Source organism: Tyto alba, unplaced genomic scaffold, assembly GCF_018691265.1.
Source record: "Tyto alba isolate M040663 unplaced genomic scaffold, T.alba_DEE_v4.0 Super-Scaffold_12, whole genome shotgun sequence".
In the NCBI taxonomy this organism is placed as follows: Eukaryota; Metazoa; Chordata; class Aves; order Strigiformes; family Tytonidae; genus Tyto; species Tyto alba.
Window position 1 is genome coordinate 5,559,502 of NW_024881274.1, and position 22,490 is coordinate 5,581,991.

At 51.4% G+C, this 22,490-nt stretch overlaps 1 protein-coding gene across 4 annotated transcripts in view; it reads left to right on the forward strand.

The window, feature by feature from the left end:
- Positions 1 to 22,490, forward strand: part of MLLT6 (MLLT6, PHD finger containing) — a 46,634-nt gene that overhangs the window by 15,705 nt on the left and 8,439 nt on the right. For all 4 annotated transcript variants that reach the window (XM_042787347.1, XM_042787348.1, XM_032985527.2 and 1 more), the window contains 6 exons: positions 6,628 to 6,726; positions 14,412 to 14,586; positions 15,331 to 15,921; positions 17,379 to 17,560; positions 18,282 to 18,399; positions 22,115 to 22,181. In XM_042787347.1, coding sequence (XP_042643281.1) covers positions 6,628 to 6,726; positions 14,412 to 14,586; positions 15,331 to 15,921; positions 17,379 to 17,560; positions 18,282 to 18,399; positions 22,115 to 22,181 — 1,232 coding nt within the window. The remainder of the gene's footprint in view (positions 1 to 6,627; positions 6,727 to 14,411; positions 14,587 to 15,330; positions 15,922 to 17,378; positions 17,561 to 18,281; positions 18,400 to 22,114; positions 22,182 to 22,490) is intronic.

Here is a 22,490-nt window from a genome sequence, read left to right on the forward strand (position 1 = left end):
CGGTTGTGAAGTGCAGGGAGGAAGGACTGGGTGGGAGGCGGTGTGGGAACAGAGATCTTTCGAAGGGGTACCCGAAGAGGGGGTTGAACTATTGCTTCCCACATGGTTTTGGAGTACGTGACTAGCAGTGCATGATCTAATTGCACATGTTTCAGGGGAACTGGACGTGCTGCTGTGCTGACCTGAAGTAGAACAGCTTTTTCTTGAGGCTGTCCAGCTGTGCAGCCGGCTGGTCCCGTCCTCCCAGAGCCGGAGGCGTTGCAGGGGAGCTGATCACTCAGCGGCAGACCAGAGCGTGTGTGTGAGTCCCCGGGCTGCAGGTGCTCCTGGCTTTCTGCTCCAGAAGGAGCTCAGCGCCTGACAGCTCCCTTCCACTGCAGGGCTGTGGCTGTTTGCTTAGGCTTTACGGAGGAAAACTCTGGCTGAGTTAATGACTAAGTGAGGGGCACAGGATTTAACCCAGTAGCTTCAGTAAGACAGCAAAGACTTGGGATTTGGACTTCTAAGCCCTGCTGTAAACCAGTTCAGCATTTGTGAAGAGTCTTGTTCTCTGTAGAACAAGGGACAATTGTGATGTGGGACTGCAAGCCAGCATCGGCATCCCCCACCTCTTGCAGGCACAAATGATGCCAGCCCAAGAATTTCCTTCTGTCCTGTCCTGAAAATGGGAAAGCTCCAGGCTTTGGGTTTTCCTCTGAACATACCAGGCCTTAGCAAAACCAGCCCCATTTATTTCTTTGGGGTTGGTATTGCCATGTGTGTGCTCTACCCTGTGGGAGCCTTTGGAGGGCTTGTTTGTTTAAAAAAAGAAAGAAGAAAGAAAGAAAGAAAACAATAGCTAAATACCAAGAAAATGCTGGATGACGCACAGGGGTTGAATGAAGTACAGATGTTCTGTCACCTATATTGTCTGCTTGAAATGCATAAAAAAAAATTACCACACTCCGTGGAATGAAATTTGTCACGCCAGGAGCAGACAGGAGCACATGCACTACAACATTTTTAGGCATACACCCCATGGAGGGTGACACTGTTCAGTGTTATTCTTAGTGAACACCTGGAACCCATAAGCAAAATCAGGGGACTTTTAATTTGGATATGGGACACTGTCATGAGAGGAGCAGTCCCTGCCCAGTGTCACAGGAAAGAGAGGCAGGCACTTGGAGCAAATAAGCCCACCTGCAGTTGTTCTTCAGATCTGGGTGCAGAGCCAGTTCTCCACAATCGAAACACACCTTTAGCTCCTGAACTGCTTCCATTGCCACGGTGGGGGACAGCTTTATTGGGGTGCAGGAACTGCGTCTGTCCTGCCCCTCTTAACCCTTTAGCAGCAGCTAGAGCAGTGCCCCAGCCCCCGGTCCCGCTGCGTCTGAGCAGACGCACGGCAGAGCCTGCCTCCCCGCTGCCATCGCCTGTCTGGCTAGACCTGATGCCAGTGAAGGAAGCGAGCCAAGGATCCAGCCTGGCAGATTTAGCACACTGGAAAAGTTGTACTGGGCTGAAATCTAAACCCAGTGGGTCTGTGAGGGGCTTTGTGTTTGCCTTCTTGTTGGTGACGGAGTTGTGCCTCTTGGAGTTTTGTGTCCACACAGGCGGCAGAGGGCAAAGCGGGTATATTTTTTCATGCAGGATGCAGGTGGCTGCTTACAAGACCAGCACAGATTTTTTTGGGAAGGAGTACTGAACCTAAATCTGCTCTAATCTACCCGGAGTGGCCGTGTTTCATAGAATCCTTCACCGCCTTTCTGTGACCTCTTGTTATGTGGGTGTTTAACCACCCCTAGCAAATCCTTCCATTAACAGGGGGTGCAGCAATAATTGTGAGAGCACACAAAGCCCAGCGAGGGCTGGCCGTCTGTCCTTGTGGAAAATCTCTAGTGCGCTCAGAGGGTGTCTCAAGGTAAACCCGTGAAATCCCCAGCACGGCCCCGGTGCAAGTGAGGTTGCAGGCAGGGCCTTAGTGTCCCTCTGCCCGGTGCTGCCTTCCTCCTCGCTGCGGCTGCCATGGCTGCAGCCCAGAGCCAAGCCTCCTCCGGGTGAGGGAGTTCAGAGAGCCTGGGAAAGAGGGAGGGAGCACCAGAGCCCACTTGGCTCTTCCCAGCTCCCGGCTCTTCCCTCCCTCCTTCCCCTGCCCAAACTACTTTTAATGATCCAATTGCTGGTGTCCAGCAGATTAGAAGAGGGGGGCTCAGGGAAGGGGAGACGGCAGTGGGGGGGAGCAGGAGGAGCTGTGCACAACCCTTTTTGGCAGCCAGAGATCCTGTTTCGTTCCTCCTGAGCTGAGGAGCTCGAAGGGAGATTGTGTCACTGGCACGCCCCCCCGCTCCCCGATGCAGCCGCGCTCCCCCCGCCGCAGGCCTGGCCTGCTCCGTGCCCACATGCCAAGCCCCAGCTGCTCAGTCCTGCATGGAGAGAGTTTGTTTTCCATGAAGTTTCTTGCTGGGGGCAGGTTCATGTTCTCTGCAGCTTGCCCAGCCAGCCAGCCTGCTGCAGGGAGCACCGAGCGGCTGCAAGGTAGGGCTCGGCTTTTGCTTGCAAAGATGGGATGGGGGTGTTGAAAGGCTTCCTGCTCTCACAGTGCATCCTCCCTCCCTCCTCCTCCTCCTCCCCTGACTCCTGCTTCATGGCAGAGCCAGGCAGGCCTCTGTGGGCAGGCTGGGCTATTTCCAGTGCCTATATTGTTTGTGAAGTTTCCTGGAAGGAAGGTTTGCAGAGGAGGGTGCCTGTGTACTGGGGAGATGAAGTGCTGGACGCAGAAGAGCCAGGTGTGGAGGGGACATTTCAGAGGCAGGGGACCGAGTGCTGCTTTCCCCCTCTCCTCTTGCCCTCCCCTCTCTTTGCACCCTGCGGCTCTGGCAGGAAGCATTTGGAGCCTTCCGGTTCCTGGAGAGAACCCACATGTTTAAAAGCCTCTGGTGCGAGCTGGGGGATGCCTCGGGGTGTCTGGGGGCCTGCCAACACAGGCAAAATAGCCAGGAGTGACTGGGAACCCGGATCACCTCAGCACCATGGTCTCTGTGGGCAGCCAGAGTGACCTTCCCACTGGTGCCCTTGGTCTTGGGGCAGCCCGGCACATCTGCAAAATGCCCGTGGGGTAACAGAGTTAATTGTCCTGCCCGTTTAACACACAGCACTGAATTTCTCCAGTAATATTGAAGAAGGTGTCAGATGCTGTTGCCTTTCTGAGTACGCAAAAGTATGAGAGTAACTGGAGGGTGGGAGATGGGTGCTACTGGGTGTGCAAAGGCAGTGGATACCCAGACCGTGCAAAGCTTAAGGGCTGCAGCCCAGAAGGGCTCTTTGGTGCTGAGTCCTCTGGGTTTCTGCTCTGCCCCAGCTGAAGTGACATAGAGAGCACAGAGTGGCGAGGGAGTGGGAGAATTGCTTGGTAAGCACAAGGGAGGAGCAAGGTGTGCCCCTGGGCATGGCCCGGGGCTGCGTGCAGGGACGCGGGCAGCGTGGTGTTGAGCTCCTCGTCAGGCTGCGGCGGTTCCGATTTCAATGCAGTCCTTTGAGCAGAGCACGAAGACTGGTCTCTGTGGGACAGATTGTCTAAATAGTTTGAGTGCAGTTGCTCAGCACATGTAGTTGGGGCTAGATCTTCAAAAGAGCTCAATACCCAGCGTTTAGCTCTTTGGAAAACCTGACCATTTATTCAAGCATCTAATGGGAGCTGAGGCATTCCAGAAATCTGGTCCCTATTGTGCAGGCTGGGTTCTTGCTGAATATGTACATATGTACGCACTCCTACATATAACCAGAGGATTGCTCAGTTAGCTGTTGTAGACTCTGCGCTGCCGACAGTGAAGGGAGATTTTTCAGACAGGAGACAGCCAGAATTTTGAAGCCGGAAGATGTGAGTTTGGTGGTTGCCATCACAATGAAATTGTGGGAGGTTTTCTGGTTTGCTGTGGTGACAGTCAGGACATTTCTGCCTTTCCCCATGCATGTGCACGTCTGTATGTGTATGTATGTAGGTGTGTGGGTTCATTGTCATTAGCCAAAATGGCTTGGCTCTGCCTTATCTTGACCATGATATATGAAATTAAATCATCATAGTGCTGTCTTGCTGGTGTTAGCAGCAGTGTATTTTATTCCCTCCTGTTGCAACTTCATGATTGAAATGCATTTGGGATTTGGGGATTGAAAATAAGAGAATAAGCTCTGTGGTATTCTGAAAGTTTAAGGACCAGGGTTTGTGCAGTTATTTGGCAAAATGTATTGTAATGAGGTGTCTGGCTCCTGCTTTCCATTTCTGGCTTCCATGAATGGCACTGGCAGCATCTGCAAGTAGGTGAGCATGTGTCTAGGTGGGGTGGGAATCCCTGACTTTTCTTTCTGAATTTATGGATGACTCTCTGTGAAATATCAGCAAGTTCTCTCATCCCATGTGCCCTGATTTCCCCATTTGTAAAACGAGATGTAGATATTAAAAACCTCTCTTCAGCTCGTTGAAACTCTGCTGTGTGCTATTAAGTGAGTGCAAATTGTTACTGCTACTGGAATAATGAACACTGATGTGCACATGGTCTGTAACAAGCTGCTTAACTAACTGGGCACAGTTTCCCCATCTTCCTGTCCTAGAAGACCCATGAGACTTAGACAGAGTTTATATCGTGAGAAGCCCCCAAGTATTTAAAACATTATGAGATTTAGTAAAGATTTAATTTTAATTTGTCTTTCAGCACTTAGTCTGTAGATATCACATTTTCAAGCTTTCCTTGTTCACTGCCAAAGCTGAAAATGTGTATTAAAGAAAGGGGGGAAAAAAGGAAACAGAGATTCTCGTAAAATACTGTAGCTCTAGGAACAGAGGCTTTAACAGATATGCCAAATGCCGGGAGACTTGTGATAAAATTATGAATATTGGCAGTGTTGGTTGGGCACACAGCAAGCTGCAGTGCAGCTCTAGTCTGGATTTGCCTCCTTTTTTCACCACCTCATCCCGGTGAAAGCTGCTGTGGTGTCATGGCAGGTTTACACTGGCAGGGTCACTGGTGGCTGCAGCATGGGCCTCCTTTTCAAGTGCGATGGAAATTCAGCCAAACCCACACTGGAAGGTGCTGATTTCTGGAGCAATTTTGCTTCACCTCCACTTTATGCCTGCCTTTTCCAGCCTTTTCTTCTTGCCCTGGCCCTCCTCCTGCCCTTTTTTTTTTTTTTTCCATTTAGTGTATTGTTTTCTAAGCTAATTATTCCACTCTCTTCTCTCCTCCCCAAAAACATACAGTGGAGCTCATATTTGTTGCAACTGCATCTTCCCCTGACAGCATCCCATCTTTGGCACATGCTGGCAGCTGTAGCCTCAGGGTTTTGCCTGCATGAGGAAGCAATCAGCATTTTTCTGGAGAGTCAGTGAATTTTGATGTGATTGTTCTGTTCTGAACGCACCTTCGGTCCAAACTGAGGACTTCAGTTTCTAGAATAAAACGCCGATGCAAGGGAGTTATACCAGAGTAGGCATTCTTTCCCACAAAAAGGTCTCAGAGACAGGAGGATGGATTTTTCTAAGCCCTGCATGTTGTGGAAGCATTTATCTGACGGCAGCTCTCCTGGTCCCCACACCAGTGACCGCATGGGAAGTTTGGAACTCGACACAAAAGTTTCTGCAGCTTCAGTAAAGAAGGCCACATCTTTGGCTGACACCGGTAGCGTGGAAAAGCTCCTGTAGTCAGCTGAGTTTGTTCCCATGGGAACGTGCAGCTGGGGAAGACAGGGAGGAAGCAGGAGTGTGTGATGGAGCATGTTCTTCAATCCATCCAGCCTGTATGCCAGCTGGCCTGGGCACCCTCAAGCCTGACTTGAGTTCACACAGGCCTGTGTTTTCAGTCCTTTCACTGAAAACATCTCAGTTTTAGCATAAACATCCAGATAGCACTATATAAGAATAACCTCCTTGGTTACAGTCCATTCCCCCTGAGAATATAAAATCAGGGCAGGCAGGACTCACTGGTTCTCAGGCCATGATTTCTCTTTGGTTTGCAATTTGAAGAATCCCATGTTTCTGGGATCTTAGTGAGAGAAAACACAGGATGAAGAAATCAAACTAAATAGCCCTGTCTCCTGTTAGCAGAGATGGATTCAGACCAGCTGTTGGGAGGGGAGATGTGAGGGATCTCTAGGTTAGGTTCAAGCCTAGGTTCTGAGATCTCCACTGACCGATCTCTTTAGCTGTGCACGTGCAACATGTGCTGAAATCAGGATTCTCCCGTTGTCTGTACAGGGTGGATCTGATAAGCCCTTGAAGAAGGTAAAGAGCGAGGGTAAAGAGGCACAGAGTCCCTTTGGGGAAATAGCAAGAGGAAAGCTCAGGTTTCTTGAAATCAGCCAGAGCTTGTTAAGTCCTTCCCTATCATCTTACCATAAATTGATTTGGGGGCTTCTGTTGATATTCTGCACTCCAGATGTTGGCTGCAGCTGGGATAGAGATAGTGGGACGCTCCCAGCCAGAAGCTGGGATGTGGGGGAAGGGATACTGGGCTCGGGTGGATGGGTGGAGAAGGAAAGAGGAATATGAATGTATGGTTGTAAATCCACCCCTACACACCCTGCTTTCTTTTCCCTTACAACTGCTATTCTCAGCAGAGGAAAAGTTAGCCTTCCAGTACTTTCTCATTTCTTTTGCAGAGTCGGAAGGACAAAGAAAGACCTAAACAGAAGCACAAAAAACGTCCGGAGTCTCCCACCAGCCTTACCCCATCCTCGGTGCCCGTCGCTGCAGAGAAGGTACCGAACCCGCAGGATGCAAGTGTGTGAATGCAGAGTGGGGAGGGAGGGCAGGGGGGAACCATTGACACTGGCTTTCCTAGGAGGTGGGGAGGACAGGGCAGAAGAGCAGAGAAAGGGCTTTTGTCCGTTTATTTTGATTCCTGATTCGTCACATTCTCACTCTCTCTGCCTGACTCCCCACCTCACGCCCACCTTGGGAATTTAACACGGCAGCTGTCTTGATTTCTGTCAGCACTGACGACACAATCATGGAGCTAAACTCCCAAGTGATTGAGCTGTAAGTGCCAGCCTGTTTTGCAGCAGATGTTCAGATTTGAAGCTCTTGCAGAATAGATAAATATCCATGCTTTGGCCTTTTCTGCTGCCACATCATAAACAGCTCAGGCAGGTGGATAAGCAAGGCAAGGCTTGTGGGAGGAGGTGTTAGCCTTTATTAGACAAACTGATATAACTGAGGGGAGAAAAAAACAGACCGTCTTATAGGCACATAAGACCTTCAAAGTACATAATAGAGATAGCTTTTCTGTGTGAGACAATGGGAGGTTGGTTTCTATTTAGTTCCTTCATTTCAGGAAAATTCAGGCAGAGGGGCACAGTGTGGTGGCCTGTTTTGCTCCTGGGGTGTAGAGGGAGTCCAGTTCCCTTCTGTGAAGATGTTGATTGTGTGGGTTTGTCTTCTCAGGGCCAAGGGTTTGTGGGGCTAGTGGGGCGCGGTCAGGATGTCAGTGTATTTCTGCTATTCACTGCTGAAATCATGCTGCTGACATGGACTCTTGCACCTGGCTGTAAATCAGGATATCCCTGAGCTTTCTGCAGTTTGTGCCAGCCCCAAACTTCAGTAATGCAGAATAGACACAGTGGAACTTGCCTCAAGCTTGCATGCAACAAGGTGAAGGCCAAGTTTGCAGTTGTTCAGGGTCAGGGAACAAGTGAGGTTACTCCAGCACCTGGACCGTTGGAGCTGTACTCTCCTTGCTGAGTGGGAATGTAAATTAATGCAACTCCTCAGCAGGGCTGTTCTCATGTAAGTGAGGGTAGGACTAGGGCCAAGCTCCTGCCAGAACAAATAAACAACATGTCCCAGGAATGTCCTTTTGTGCACAGAAATGCTGCTTGGAAAGCCTTGGGTGTCCTTTACATGGCAGGACTGCCCTGTGACAATGAAAATTCGCAGGCTAGCAGTGTCTGCATATGTGAGAGGTACTGCAGGGGCAGTCTGGAAGAGCGAAAGCTCCTGCCAGTCAGCACGGGGTTGCTTTGGGTTAAGACTGAAGAGGATTTTCTGTGTGCTGTGTGAGGCCAAGCCTGAAAGCAGGGAGTAGGTGTAGGTCAGAGCTGAAGTGGCAAAGCTGGTCTTATGGCTCTCAGGGTGGGAGAAGCAGAAAGTTACAGCGGGACAGAGTGGAGGAGCAGCCTCTGAGCTGCAATCACTCTTGATTTACCTGTCCTCATGTTAGGGCAGCTTAGCTCTGGCTTTTGGGAACAGCAGATTCACCCAGTTGAGAGCTGTCAGGAACCGATGGCCTAAGAAGATTATTTTCAAGCTGAACTGAAATCCAAAACCTGACTCTTGGCCAGCTAGAGCGGTTGTTAGACAATTACCCACTGTCTCCTCCAAAGCCCTGCCAGACCTTTATAAATAAGGAGGGAAGGGTGCAATTCAGTTTTACAGGCAGCTTTCAACTCTTTGTAAGCTAAAATTCAGAAGATCCTAATTACTGTAGCTATACTTGAGTGACAGGGTTTTAGTATTTCCCTAGGGAGTTGTTATTAATCCTCATAACAGAGTGTATTTCTCTTGCTTTTTTTGTGCATAGATCCCAAAGTATTGTTCAAACTCTGTTACCAATGGTACTCACTCCAGATCAAATGTCAGAGCTGCTCAGCAGCCTGCTACAACCCTGCACAAACCCCTCAGGGTGGCTGTATGTGGCTTTCTGGATAGTTGCACCAGTGTAACATTGCACAGGTTAGACTGATGTAAAACTTTAAGACACCTTAATGTAGCATGTCCAAACAGGTTTCCACTTGGAAGCCAAAACCATCTTTGTCCTTTCTGGGTCTTAGATTAGTACAGCTCATCCCAGTAGAGTGTACTGGGGAGTGGGCAGGGTAGATGCAGCAAACCAAAAGCTGACATTCATGGTGTGACTATGCAGAAGCGTTGCTAGTTCCTGCTGTGTCATGGTTAGAATCTGGAGAGGGCTGAGGTCTCTTCATCTCCTTACTATTTGTGTGGTCTTGGACAAATAATTTATCGCCTCCATGGTCTTCTCCGTTACCCAAGGGACCAGAGCATAAACTCCCCAGTGATAATCTCAGGGCAAATGGTTGTGTCCAGGCTCCTGGGAGAAGGACACTGGCCCGGAGCAGCTGTTCAGAGCCACACTGGTGCAGCCCTTGATATCCATGCCAGACCCTTGGTGCCAGCTCGCCGTGCTGCTCACACCGTAGCCAAAGCGGCACCACATACAGTGAGTCCCAGGCTCCCGTCCTGGTGTGCAGGCAGTGCTGGAGCAGGGCTTGGGCTGGAGGCACTGAGCATCACCAGTGCTTTTGAGCCAGCAATGAGGAGCAGGAGCATCAGGCAGACAAATCAGCAGAAGGGCCCTGGCACCGCTCGCTCCTTGGGCACCGGGACTATGGGCAGACTACAGTGTGCCACCAGGCCATGGAGGGGTGTTACCAGTACCTGAAGCCACACTTCAGTCTGCTCCCACTTTGTTTAGCCTAAAAGGAGCCTGGGGCAACAGACATCTGACCCCCAGCATCTGATGCTGCTACCAAAGTCCTCTGAAACTTTCAGCAACCCTTTAATAATGGATTTTCAGAGGTATAGCCCTGTATAGTAGGACTTTTCAAGCTACTTCACCGGGTTAGGCGGACAGCAGTGGAACTGTTTCATTGCTTTGGAGGAAGAGTAGTATATCCTACTTCCTTGTTCCCTCATGCAGCCTGGGCTCTGGGTTCTCATTTTACTTTAATTTTGCAATCCAGATTTATTTTTCATTTCCAGTTTTCACCTAATACATCGTCCACCCTGTGCTCCCCTCTTGAACCATTTAGTTGTGAAGAAGATCCTTTGATGTGGTTTCAGTCTTCCTCTTGAAAACAATTGTGCTAGACCTCTGACTTCTGCCAGATTTTTGAACATCTCACTGAGTGCTTCCCTGTGTCTTCTAGGAATCTAAATACCTTTAATATCTGGCACTTGGACTCTACCAGGCCTCCATGTCCTGTCTGTGCAGTGACAAGCTCTCACTGCCTCACTCAGGTTTGGGGGATAAACATACTGAAAACACAGCTGTTGTGACCTCAGCTCTCATCTACACCGGAAAGTGAAACTAGGGTGTGAATTCACAGCATGCAAACGACTCTCCATAACACCTCTTCTGAGCTCTCCTCCTGCCTCTGAAAAGCATCTTTGGCCGATGTGATTTTCATCGCTCTCAAAGAGGGGCAGGAGACCTTGCTCGTGTCCCTTCCAGAGAACACACAGAGCAGCTGACCTGCTGAAAATGCCCCAGTGGTGCTCCAGGGCTGTGGCTTTGGGAGGGATTGTAGAGAGTGAGTTTGTGCTGGATATAGGCTCTCATTCATTGTCATGCTGGCTACTTGCAGCTCCTACAAACTTTCTGGGGAGTGAGAAGGAGGCAGAAAATATCCCCCTCTGGGTAATAGTTTCTGGCTATAACAATTTCTGGCTATTTCACATGGTCCCTCCGAAAACACCAAAATGCTGCCAACTGGTAATGCTTTTGAACAGGCTGTTGGAAGGATGGCATTCGTGGAGCGGGCCTGGGGCAGAGGAAGGTTTCTCACCGGTAAGTCTTGGCAGTCAGTGCTGGCCAGGCTCTAGTCACACACCACCAGACAAATTCAGGAAGGAGTTTCAGTGTCCAGGATCTCTCCTTGTAGCTGGTGCCTGGTGCTGGGATCAGGTTCAGTGAGCAGCCAAACAGCAAGCAGCATGCCTCTTCCCTCCCCCTGCAAATGCCCCTGGGGAGCCGTCCTGCCGCTCTCTGTTGCACTTGCAGTAAATCTGCAGGATTGCCAGCCACCCCAGCTGCCTTCCTCTGCCAGCTGCAGACATTGTGATCACTTGTTGACACACACTCACACATGCTACGTGTTTTGGGCTGCAACATCTGGCTTGCTCAGGGTTTTGTAATCTAAGCTGTGGATGCCAAGGCCTCCCCGCACCCACCCTCTCCCGGTCAGGTGCTGGAGAGGGAGCGCAGCAGTGCGAAGAGCTCACAACTGCAGACACCACCAGAGGCAGGGAGACTTTCCAGGTTTCCCACTGTTATTTGAGCTCTCAGCATCTACCCAGGACCAGCCTGGAGCTGACAGATCCTGGGAACCTCTGCAACTGCGCCTGGCTCGGGCAAATTCACAGTCACTGTGATGGGGTAGGGGCTTGTCGGGAAAGGCTGATGATTAGCCCTGCTAATCAAAGCATGTCTCGGCATGGATATTTGCAGTAAGAATCCTTGAGCCCTTTAGCATCCCTTGTCCTGACATGAGTGGGAATTTGCCAGTGACATCAGGGACTTAAAAATACGGTCTTCAGCCCATCTGTGTCTCCTGTCCCCACCTATAAAGAACAGCAGCGCAGTGCTGCCTGATCTCGAGGTTGAGGGAAGGGACGTGGTAACGGCTGCGAGTGGCTCAGACGCAGAGATGCTGTAGCTGGTGCCCAGAGCTCCTGATGAAGATTTGTCTGACCTCTACCTGGTGCTCCAGCGTGGGAAGGCAGCTGATGCTGGGTGGCTGCTTCAGCACATCGCCCTGCAGTGCGTGGGCTGGAGGAGCTCCCATTCACATCACATTGTTCCTCATTCGTGTCCTCCCTGCTTCCCCTCACCGGTAGTTTAATCCAGGGCAAAGCCACTCTGTGTTTCCGACGCGGCACCAGCCTCCCCCACCCCTTCTGTATTTCATCAGTGGTTCCCTCTAGGAGCTCGTCCCGCCAATCAGGAGGCAAAGAGATGCTCTTCTGATTTCCCATAAATAAATTAATGAATGAAGAGCTTGGGTGCTGCACAGTGTCACAGGGAGGCCAGGAAACAGGTACAGCCCCTCGGGAACAGCGAGTGCCGGGGGGAGGAGGTGCGTGCATGCCTGCGCTTGGGTACCCGCGCGACTTCGTCTCACTTCTCCCGGGTTGAGGCAGGAGTCTCCCGTTCAGACTGTTCACCTCTAGCTGGGGCAGTAGGTTTATTCTAGTGACATTTTTTCACTTGGTTGCTTTAAATAGACCTTCAAAATGTAGCTGCTTCCTCGTTTTGAAAGAGAGCTCTCACTTCCTCAGTGCTTCCCTATTTTTTTTTTTTCCCTCTGCAGCATGCTCTCCCCTACACACCTGTTTGCAACACACAAAACATTGGTGTTTCTGCATACACACAGACGGATTTCCATGCTGGAGAAAAGCCAGTGACCCAGAGATTGAGACCTCTGTTTATGCACAAGGCAAGCAGCAGGCATGCAGGTTTCTCCAGTCCTGCTCCCTCTAGGCACAGACCTGAGCTGGAGAATCTCCTTCATTAGGGAGGTGATGGGACTGCGGCCCTCATTACTGTTATTAATATTGGCATTATGGTAGCGGACCCCTCCCCTTTAGATCAAGGCCATTGTTGTGCTTGGCAGTCCACGTGTGTCTCCTGGAAGGCTCAGCTGCCACACAGAGCTTGCAGGCTCCACGGAGCAAAGTGGGAAAGAAACAGAGGCACAGAGAGGGGAAGTGATTTAGTGTGGTTTCAGTTTCCCTCTCTGTGCTTCTCGGCTGCAGTGTTTGGGTTCTTGCCCCAAATTCAGGCTTTCTGGAACGGCTGCTAGAAAAGGGCCCTTTGTGGTGAGGAGGGCCTGTGGTAGTACCATACAGATCTGTCTGTCGTGGCCTGTTTGGCAAACAATATCTACAATAGCGTTTGACAGGAGGTGGGAAAATCCTGCCCCTGGAATCTCTGGGAGTCTCTCAGGGAGGTCTGTGAGGTCAGATCAGCCCTACAGGTGAGTGTCTGTCCATTCACCACCTTCAGCTGAGCCAGCTCAGCCTCTCTTCCCCTCCCCTTTTTTTTTTCCCCCTTTAATTTTGCAATTAAGATTTATTTCCCAGCTCAGATTTCCCCTTTCTACCCTGCACTAATTCATTACTTGCCCTGCACTCCCTTCCTGACACTCCGGATTTAGAACATGTCTTCTCATGTGGTTTCCCCCTGCCCTTCTGTGGCCTCGTGCACCTTGTGCAGGGCTCCAAAGAGGTGAATTTATGGGAGGAAAATTCAAGACTTTGCATTTCTGCTGAGACATGAGCCATCTCGTTCCTGCGACTTCATGAGCAGTCTCAGGACTTCCCATAGCCCCCAGACACTGCTCTCCTTTCCCTCCCCAGGCAGATGTGGAAAGTCGGAAAGATTTTCATGCTCCCTCTGAGCTCGTAAATCAAGAAAGCTTAATCTCCTACATCCAGGAGTCTGTGATGAGAAAATACAGATTCCCCCTCCTCTCCCCCCTAATTTCCACCACTCCCTTCCTCCTGTCTTTCATATTCCCGGCACATCTGGTGTGTGTTAGGCTGCCAGCTGTTGCATTGTGCAGAGTGATTAAACCATGTGGGAGGAATGGGGAAAGATTTTTATCTGGGCATTCATGAGTCTGCATTACAAGCCCTTTTTTCTTTAGCTCTCCCCAAGAAGAGTTCATCTGGAGTCAGGGATAGTGGAATGTAAGAAAGGTATTGTGCTTCTCTCTGTCTTCCTTGTATGTGCTCAATAAGAAATAAAAGGTGTTGGCACTAATGTACAGGTGTTATATTTTGGGCTGTAGCCATCACAACAGAACTGTATCTATAGTATCGACTGGTGGCCGTAATATATTGCAAGAAGTGATCTTTGAACACTGCTGGTTTCGCTTTGAAGTGACTTGAAGGTGAAGGTTTCATATCCTAGCGTGGGTGCCCGGGGAATCTGGTTTTCGGTTCATTCCACTCTCCCCCTGCTAAGCTCCCACACTTCTCTCTCTCATCCCAAGCTCCTGGATTTCCTAGCATCTGGCCAGCCTCTTCATCCTCCTTGCTCCCCTGTCTCCTGCAGGCTTATATGGGGTTTGGAAGGCATCTGTTGCTGCGTGGTCAGATGCTGCTCTAACAGTGTCACTGTGAAATATTTACTGTAGTAGATTTGGAAAGGCCTGGGCTGGCAGTGGAGCTGCTTCAGGGGGTGCTTTAGGGAATCCAGAGAAACTCCTGTCACAGCACAAGGACAAGCAAGTTCCCCCCAGGTGGAATGACCTTGCTGAGAATAGCACACCTGAGAGACGCAGCTGAAATGTATATTTGAATCCCAGCCAAATTCAGATTTTATTTGGGCTGAATAATCCTCTGAGGTTCTCCCCTCTGCTGATGATGGGAGGAATCTCTGATGTCTGTGCCCTTATTGTCAGTGCCCTGTTTAATTTCCTGCCATTAGACAGGATGAGCGTAATCCCTGGGAGTATAAAGCTTGGTGCTACCAAGCAGCAATAGAGGGAAATGTTGCTCTTCTCTCTTGAGTAACATGACCTGACCATCACTTTGTGGGCAGAGGGGGCAATTACTTCTCTTCAGGGGAAATTGGTAAAAAGAGCCCCTGCTGTGGCCACATCTGGCCTGAGTGAGTCACCTTTGTGTTTGCTGCTGCCAGGGCTCTACCAGCCACCATGAGGGGAGCAAAGAGACCTCGGAGGTCGGCAGGTCGGAGGTGAAAGGCAGGAAGTCCTCAAGCCATGGCAGCAGCCACAAGGGGAAAAAGACAGGAAGCGGGAAAAGCTCCGTTGGCTTCAGCTCAGCTTCATCCAGCGGGACCTTCCAGCCTGCAGGTAAGGGGTGAAGGAGAAGCAAGAGAGGAGGGGAGAGTCGGGGTGATGTTTTGCTTTGCTTCTCTTTGATATCCGTGAAACCTTGCTGATGGCTATTTCTTTAACCCCTTGAAGAGAAAAGGAAAAGCATTATTGCTACTAACTCTGCGCACGGAGGGAAGAACAGAGTCAGATGAGTGTTACAGCTCCCCTCCTGTGCAGGCCTGCTGCACTGCAAGGAAAAACAGATCCAGATGTCTGAGCGGAGGGAGGAGGGAAGTGATACTGTGCACAGGCAATATGGGCAGCACCTGTCCTCTCCTCTGTAGGTGGTACTGTCTGCAGCAGTGTTTTAAGGAGTACTAGTGGAGAGAACTGAGCCAAAACCTGATATCCAGGCTCCCCTGAGCTTTGAGTCAAAGCCTTGCAGGGCTCCCATCTGCTCTGACCTTGCTCAGTTCTTTTGTGAGCTGTTGGTAACGGCTAGCGTGTTCCGTCTCCAGGGACCCTCATCAGGGCTGGAGGGACAGTGAGGATGCAGGGCCTGGGGAAGCAGATGTGTGCACCTTTGGGTGGGATGGAGCTGCTGGTGTGCACCTCTGGCGCTTGCCAGAGAGCATCAAACCACCGGGATGGGAGGTGACAGGGATGGCCTTCAGCTCGGTAACTAGCCTGTGCTAGAGGACCTGTGTTGTGACCGTGCTCCTGTTGCCTTACGGGCTGAGTTACTCTCACCACGAGCCTTCCTATCTCTGCTTCCCCCAGGTACCTCCTGCAGCAATTTGCAGTGCTCCCAGGACTTTGTGACGTTCCCCAAGCTCGAGCAGGACGACGAGAAGTACCGGAAACCTGTCTCTTCCTCTTCTTCTTCCCACTGCTCCCCTCTGTATGAAGGCCAGAAGGGGGACATCTTTGAGCAGAAGGTGATCTTCTCAGGCTTTGGGTCCATCATGCGCTTCTCCACCTCCGCGGTGAGCCAGCAGAGAGGCCGTGATGCTTCCCCCGTGGACTATAAAGCCTCGAACCCTGTCAGCGGCCCTTCGGTGGGGACCAGTGGGACCAGCGGTAGCAGCAGCAGCCACAAGCGCATGCCGTCCCTCAGCATGGAGGAGGGAGAGGTGCTGAAGGAAAAGAAGCACAAGGGTAGCAAGAAGAACAAGCATGGGCCTGGCAGGCCAAAAGGGGGCAAAAGCAAAGAGATTTTGGGTGCCCAGCTGGCTGGGTCCACGTCTACTTCCTCGTCACCCTTCTCCGGGGGCTCTCTTGTTAGCTCCAGCATCGGGAATTCTTCACGATCCTTCAGCCACACGGGGAATCTGCCCAGCCTCAGCATGGAGTCCCCGCTGCTGGGTTCAGGTATGTTCCCCCATAGGGCTCCAGGTGTGCACAGTTCCTCCCAACCCTGCTGTCTTTTCATCACATTTGGCTGGTGTCTGGACCTGTCCGCACAGAGTCCAGTCCCTTTAATTCAGTCCCAGGAGCTATAAAAATCCACATCTGGGTCTCCCCTTTCCATCTTGGCCTTCATCCTAGAATCTCCTCTAGGTTAGCTTCTCTATCATTGGAGCTGGGGGGCATTTCAAACCCTTTTTTGCTCAAGTGCTGGAAACCCTCAGCTAGCCAGAGCTTAATTTCCAAAGTAATAGAGAGGGATATTTACAGGCCAAACAGGGACAACCACAGTCTGACCCCAAATGAGGGACTCCCATACGTGGTTCAAGTTTAACCTCTCTTTTAAAAGCAAAACCTTTCATCCTGGTCTTACCACATCCCTGTAGGGTTGGGAAAGTGGCACACCATTGACTCTGGTGAGAGCTTCCAGTTGTTCCCAGCCTGAATCCCCTTCCCTGGCCTGGCAGGGATGAGGGCAGCCAGGACATGTGGCAGGAAGGGGTTAAAGCAGCAGGCAGAGGAGGGGCCTGCTGCTCAGGCCTGAGGTTTGACACTGTTCTGGCAGCAGAACTTGTCATCGGTCTATTGTGGGTTGTTTGCAGATGCTCCAATTTAGGTCAGATTGCAAGGGGGGGAGGTATAATTTTGTTTCGTGCGCCGGGGAGCCCTGGCCCATTTGTCTGCGCTGCCTGAGAGAGGAGAGGAGCTGCAAGAATTGATTCAACTTCCATAATCATAACCTTAGGCCAATTTTTTTTGCTTCCCCCCTGGAACAACAGAGGGATGTTTCAAAGAGGAGGAGGCTGCCAGGTCCCACTCTCCTGCCTGCTAGTTCTCTCATTCTTCTCTTGTGGAGAGATGTTGGCAGGGCTCTGAGGGACCCGGCTTTGGGCACTGCCTCTGCCACATGCCTGAGTCAAGGGGAAGTCAGATGGGTCCCCTCCCTCTGCAGCAGCTCTCTCCTCACCCTTTCTTCCTCATTTATTTGTCCGTGCCCCACTGTGGTCCCTGGGCATCGCAGACGGGGATGGGTTAACTCAGCAGGAGTGTGGTCTCTTGACTAGCAGGGGCAGCAGAGTGGGACTCTCTGAGTCCACCACCCCCTTCTGCCACTGACCTGTGCCTTCGGTGAGTCACTTTATGCTGCGATTTCTCTCTCAGATTGTATCGGGGTGCGAGGGGCAAACAAGGGGGGGGCAGGGTCAAGGCTGGAAAAGTTTGTGATAGCTTTCAGTAGAAGGATGGTGGGCTGTGACCACCCTCGCTGCATGCCAGGCCACGAGATGCTGAAGTGCATGTTACACTTGGTCTTGTGCATTGGTGCCACTCTCTTTTTCTGAGATCAAGCCCTGCAGAAAACCAGCTGCTTCCAGGCCATGGGAGGGGAGCGTGGCTCTCTAACACGTCTCCTCCTCTTGCAGGGATCTACACCAGTAACAAGGACCCTATTTCCCACGGGGGCGGAGTGCTCCGAGCTGTGTGCAGTACACCCCTCTCTTCCAGCCTGCTGGCACACCAGGGTACGTCGTCTCTCCCACAGCTCAACCGGTCTCCCTTTGCTAGCACCATCCCAGCTTCCTCCTCCTCGGTCTCCACCACGCAGGTAAGAACATCGGGACCAGGAGAGGGACTGTAGTTCAGGAGAGCGTTGGACAGAGCAGGGCCAGTTTGCGGGCACAGAGGAGTTGCTTTTTCCACTCGGGAACAGCTACTCTTCCTTCAGTTTGGAGGGGAGCTGCCAGCTGCAGCTTCCCGTACAGTCGGTAGAAGGACGTAGGCGGTTTTGCGTCACAGCCCCTGCAGCCTGTTTTGGGGTGGGAGGAATTGCTTTCCGTCGACTGCAAGGGGAGCACGGGCAGCGCTCAGGTAGCAGAGGCCTGGCTCTTGGCATGTGCTGGGTCCTGTGCTGCTTGTCCCCTGCTGCTCAGCTGGATCCTGCCACCAGTGCCAGCCCTACCTTCACCCTGCGGCACAGATAACTTGGTGGGAGGGCTCGCGCATCCCAGCTGGGTGGGCTGTGGCTGTGCCAGGAGACAGAGCCTTGTCCTTTGTCGGGATCTCGCTGCGAGAGGTATTTTACAGGGAGGAGAGAGTTAGTTTTACAGCCTTGGTGTTAACACAGCTCATTCAGACCTCTTGGCTCCGAGACGGGGCTGGGAAGATTTCAACTGTGTAGCGAGACTTCCAAGGAGATATTTTTAACGCTCTCTCTCATGAGCAAGCTGGGTTCAAGAGTCAGAAAGAGATGGAATAATGAAGTTATTTTCCTCTTGTGTTTTTGAGAAGTCATTTCTGTCTTTCCCCCTCCTTGTTTTGCCATGTAGGTGTTCTCACTGGCAGGTTCAACATTTAGCCTCCCTTCCTCACATATTTTTGGAAGCCCCCTCGCATCTGGGCTGTCAATCAACCCCCTCTTAAATCAGTCGGAAAGCAGCCGGGCAGGTACGTGAATCAGAAGGTATGTGAGTTTGGACTTCCAAAGGGGTCTCCCTGGAAGAGTCGAGACAACTGCATCCATAGTTCTCCAGCTGCCCTCCCTGCTTGCTCCCGTCCTGTGTGTGTGAGAGCCAGGGGCTAGGAGAGAGGGACAGTGGCTTTTCCCCAAGGCAGAGGGTGCTTGTGTTTGCCTTAATGAAGTGCTGGCTTGCAGTCCTGTAAAAGCGCATCTGCTGGTGCGTCCATTGGATAATGTGTGTCCCTGGACACGTGCTAGAAAAGTGCAAGAATGTCAAGTCCTTCCCTGCAGAAATTGGTGGTCTTTTTACACACTAAAAGCTGTACAAACCTAGTGAAAATTACTGTGAGCTTTTACTTGCTCAAAATAAGTTAAAAGCTTTTGTTTTCTGGATTTCTTTTTAAGTGAGAGATATCTCACACTCTTCATTTTCATCTTCCATTTCTGTTTTGAGTTACTTTCTGCCCTTCCCCTTTGGCTTTCTCATGAATGCAAAAAAAATCCACTGTTTTCAACTTCCAAACACAAATGTGCCAACACTGAATTACTTACAACTGCTCATTTTTTCCCACCAAGGCAAATTCATTTTTCTTGGAAAATTGCCTCGTTAATAAGCAGGAAACTTGAAGCATTGCAAGATTTCTTTTTTTCCCAAAACAGAGTGGGCCTGATTTTTGGTTTGCACCAGTAGTTAAACAAAAGCACCCTCCTGATTTTCAGATGTTGCAGTTAGGGGTGCGACTGTCTCATGCTCCCCTAGCCCAGAAATGTTAGCAGCTCAGCATGCTGGATGCTGAACTCCTGGGAGGTGAAACTCTGCCCGGTGTCACACGGAGTGACAAGCACTTTAAAACACACAGTCCTCATTAGAGGTGGCTCCGAGTTCTCCGGATAATCTGACACCAGTGTGCCCTTATTTGCCTTAACAAGTGTGCATGCCTGCATGTAAAGCATGAATGAACACGTATGCTTACTTATCACCTTTGCAAGCCCACGAAGGTGCCTGTGTGTCTCTCCGTGTGTCACTGGCAGCATTTTGTCTGTATGTCCCCGCCGGCAGCTTGCATCCGCTTGAGCGCGACGGGAAGGTACCTGCGCCGGTGACCCCAGCGGGAGCCGGGGCCCTTGCACGGGAGCTGTGAGTCAGGAGTGATTCAGTCACCTGGAATTAAGGAAAGAATGGGATGATTCAAAGAGTTACTCTTCTCTTACGGCAATCAACAAGAGAGAGATGACCCACTGCCACTTCCCCTTTGCTGTTATTTTGGCAAGGTGCTGACAGGAGAAGGAAGCGAGTCAACTGTCAGGAATAGCCCTGTGGTTCAGGCACAGCACGGAGGCTCGGCAGCCTGGGTTCTGTTCCAGCCCTGCAGCTACTAATGAATGAATCATGTAGGCAAAATCCAACATACAAAGCACTCAAAAAAAGCTTGATCCTTAGTTTCCATTTCCAAGATTGCTCTTTTTGTTTGTCTGGGATCCTCTAAGCATCAAGATGTGTTTTTTTGCGGTTCCAGCCAGCCTTTAGAACAGCTTCTGGGTTTTGTTGCATTTAAGGTTTGTTCATCACTATGTCCTCCTGATGGAGCTGGTGGCCCAGAAGGTGTAAAGCCAAAGCCAAATTCACTTCTTTTTTTTTTTTTCCCAGGGGGATTAATTAACATGCATTAAACCTCCTGTATGGGGCCATTTGCACTTACAAGTGTTGTGACTGCTTTAATCCCAAATCATTAACAGGGTGGTCCTGAAGTTTTAAGTAATCCTGCCTTGTCTTTAATTTAGATCACCTTTCCTGAGAGTGTCTGTGTAGACAGATCCCACGGAGACAGAGCCTTCATTGCAGTAATATTTGAGCTTTTCACAATTTTACTGTGATGTAGGGAGATGGTGTTACCCTGTCTTACAGATGGGGGAACTGAGAAACTGTTATCACTGATGCAGGTTGATACCAGGGTGCCTTTGGCAGTACAAAAAGTCTGATTCTTATCTTCCCACTCCCTTAACTACCGTCTAGTTCTTCCTCCCACGGCTTGTCCTGGATCCTGCTTCATTATGACGACAGGCCAAATGTATTTATCTTCTCTAGTTGTCTTCAAGCCTCCTTTTCATACTTGCTGCCTTGGAAAGTGCTGTCTCCGTGTGATAACTCGGTCGTCTCCCCATTCTGTAGACAACAGGGTGGTGTTGGCCAGGAGATAATTGAATATGGAGCCTGGTACCGTTTCAGAAAAACAGAATTGTCTATATGTGCACAACCTCCCTGGGCTGCAGGCAAGCAACGTGACAGTAACAAGCAGGCAGTCAGAGCTTAGCTGGATGGTTATTTGGTCACAAGTTAAAACCGCTGCGGCGAAGCTGCACGCAGTGGGCTGTGGATATTTTTCAAAGGGTTTAGGTGGTCCTTGGACGGGAACAATACTGAGAAACACTGCTGTGCTCTGACAGTTCCCAGCCTTCTGGTAGCTGATCCTGGTTGAACTTAGGAAGATTTCATGCCTTGTGGTGTCCCTGAAACCAAGGCTTGTCTCCGCATGGTGTCTTGTACTGGGGGACTACTGTTGACTGGCAACTGCTGGTCACCTCCGGAAGGCAGCGGCTTCTCCCCAGGAGGGTGGACCAGTTACAGTTGATGGCCAGAAAGACATTCCTATGGGGATGAAGGAGTGTGGATCCCACTCGTACCTGACTGTAAGAGCTGCTGAACAGCAGCTGCGTTTGCTTGTTCTCAGCAGTGGAAAATACTGCCAATAACTAATGCCCTGCTCAGGGCATTACACTGTAAATCACAGTGTTCCCTGCAGGAGACTTCCTGAATTCTTGCACATAAGAAATGTCTCTTATTGTGTGAAGAAGAGGAGGGGCAAGTCAGCCAGCTGGTGCAGTCTGTAGTCAGAACATCTGACACGTCCCAGAGTGAGGGGAACGTGTGTTTACAGGCTGGCAGGCTCTGGGGATGGAAAGCAAATGGCAGATAAATATACTTCACTTCTTGATTACTCTTTGGATGGGAAATACCCTGCACATGTGCACATGCACAGCGGCTCCGTCCCCAGCACTGCGGTGTCCCAGCTCCCAGGGACAGAGGGATGGTTTCGGGGGTAGCTCCTGGACGCTGAAACGCTTATTTGAGCTCTTTAGAAAGGAGCTGAGCATCTGGAAACTGTGGAGGGCTCCAGCTGGGTTCGGGGAAAGGCTCTGGGGGGGCGGAGGGCTGCAGTGGCGCTTAGGAGAGCCAAGAGGGGCTTTGCACAGGATTGATTCATCCTTGCGGGCTCAGCAAAGCAAGTGCGTGTGTGTGTGTGTGTGTGTCCCGCAGCTTTACAGCTAAAGGAAAAGCTGCTTGCTGCCATCTCTGCGGTGGGGGGGGGGGGGGAGCACCCCCCCACACACACCCCCCCCCCCGGCATATTTGGCCGCGGCCATTAAGGAGGGGGTGGCCTCGGTGACCTTCCCAGGGTGACACCCCCCCACACACACACCCCCGGCGTGACAGCGGGTGCCACGCCACGCAGCCCCTCCCCGCGTGGCGGCGGCGCATGCGGGCGCAGCCGGTGCGCGGGGCCGGTGCCCTTGCGCTGCTCGGTGCTCCCATCTAGCGGGGAGCGGGGACCGGCGCCGGCCGCCCGCGGGTGACAAACCCGGGCACCGGCCGGGGCTGGACGCCTATGAACACCGGGCCTCTCTGTCCCTCTCCCCACCCAGAGCCTGACCTGGAGGACTGCAGTTTCGGCTGCCGAGGGACGTCGCCCCAGGAGAGTCTCTCTTCCATGTGAGTGTCCTTCAGGAGTCCTCGCCGGGCGTGGGGGTGTCTCCGCAGCCGGGTGGGCACGGCCGTACCCCGGGGAAGCCGTGGAGATGACACAGCAAGGAAAGGGAAAGGGTCTGCGGGAGGTAGAGGCAGCTCCTACCCTCCTCCTTAGGGCTGGGAGCGGGACGGGAGGGGAGGAGGCAGGTTTGCTTTCCCAATACCGGAGCGGGTGGGTCCTGAAGTGGAGCAGAGGAGACAGACTGGGAGGGATGCAGCCGCTCCCAGTGTGAGGCAGAGGAGATGTGGGGGGACTGGAGCAGAGGAATGCAG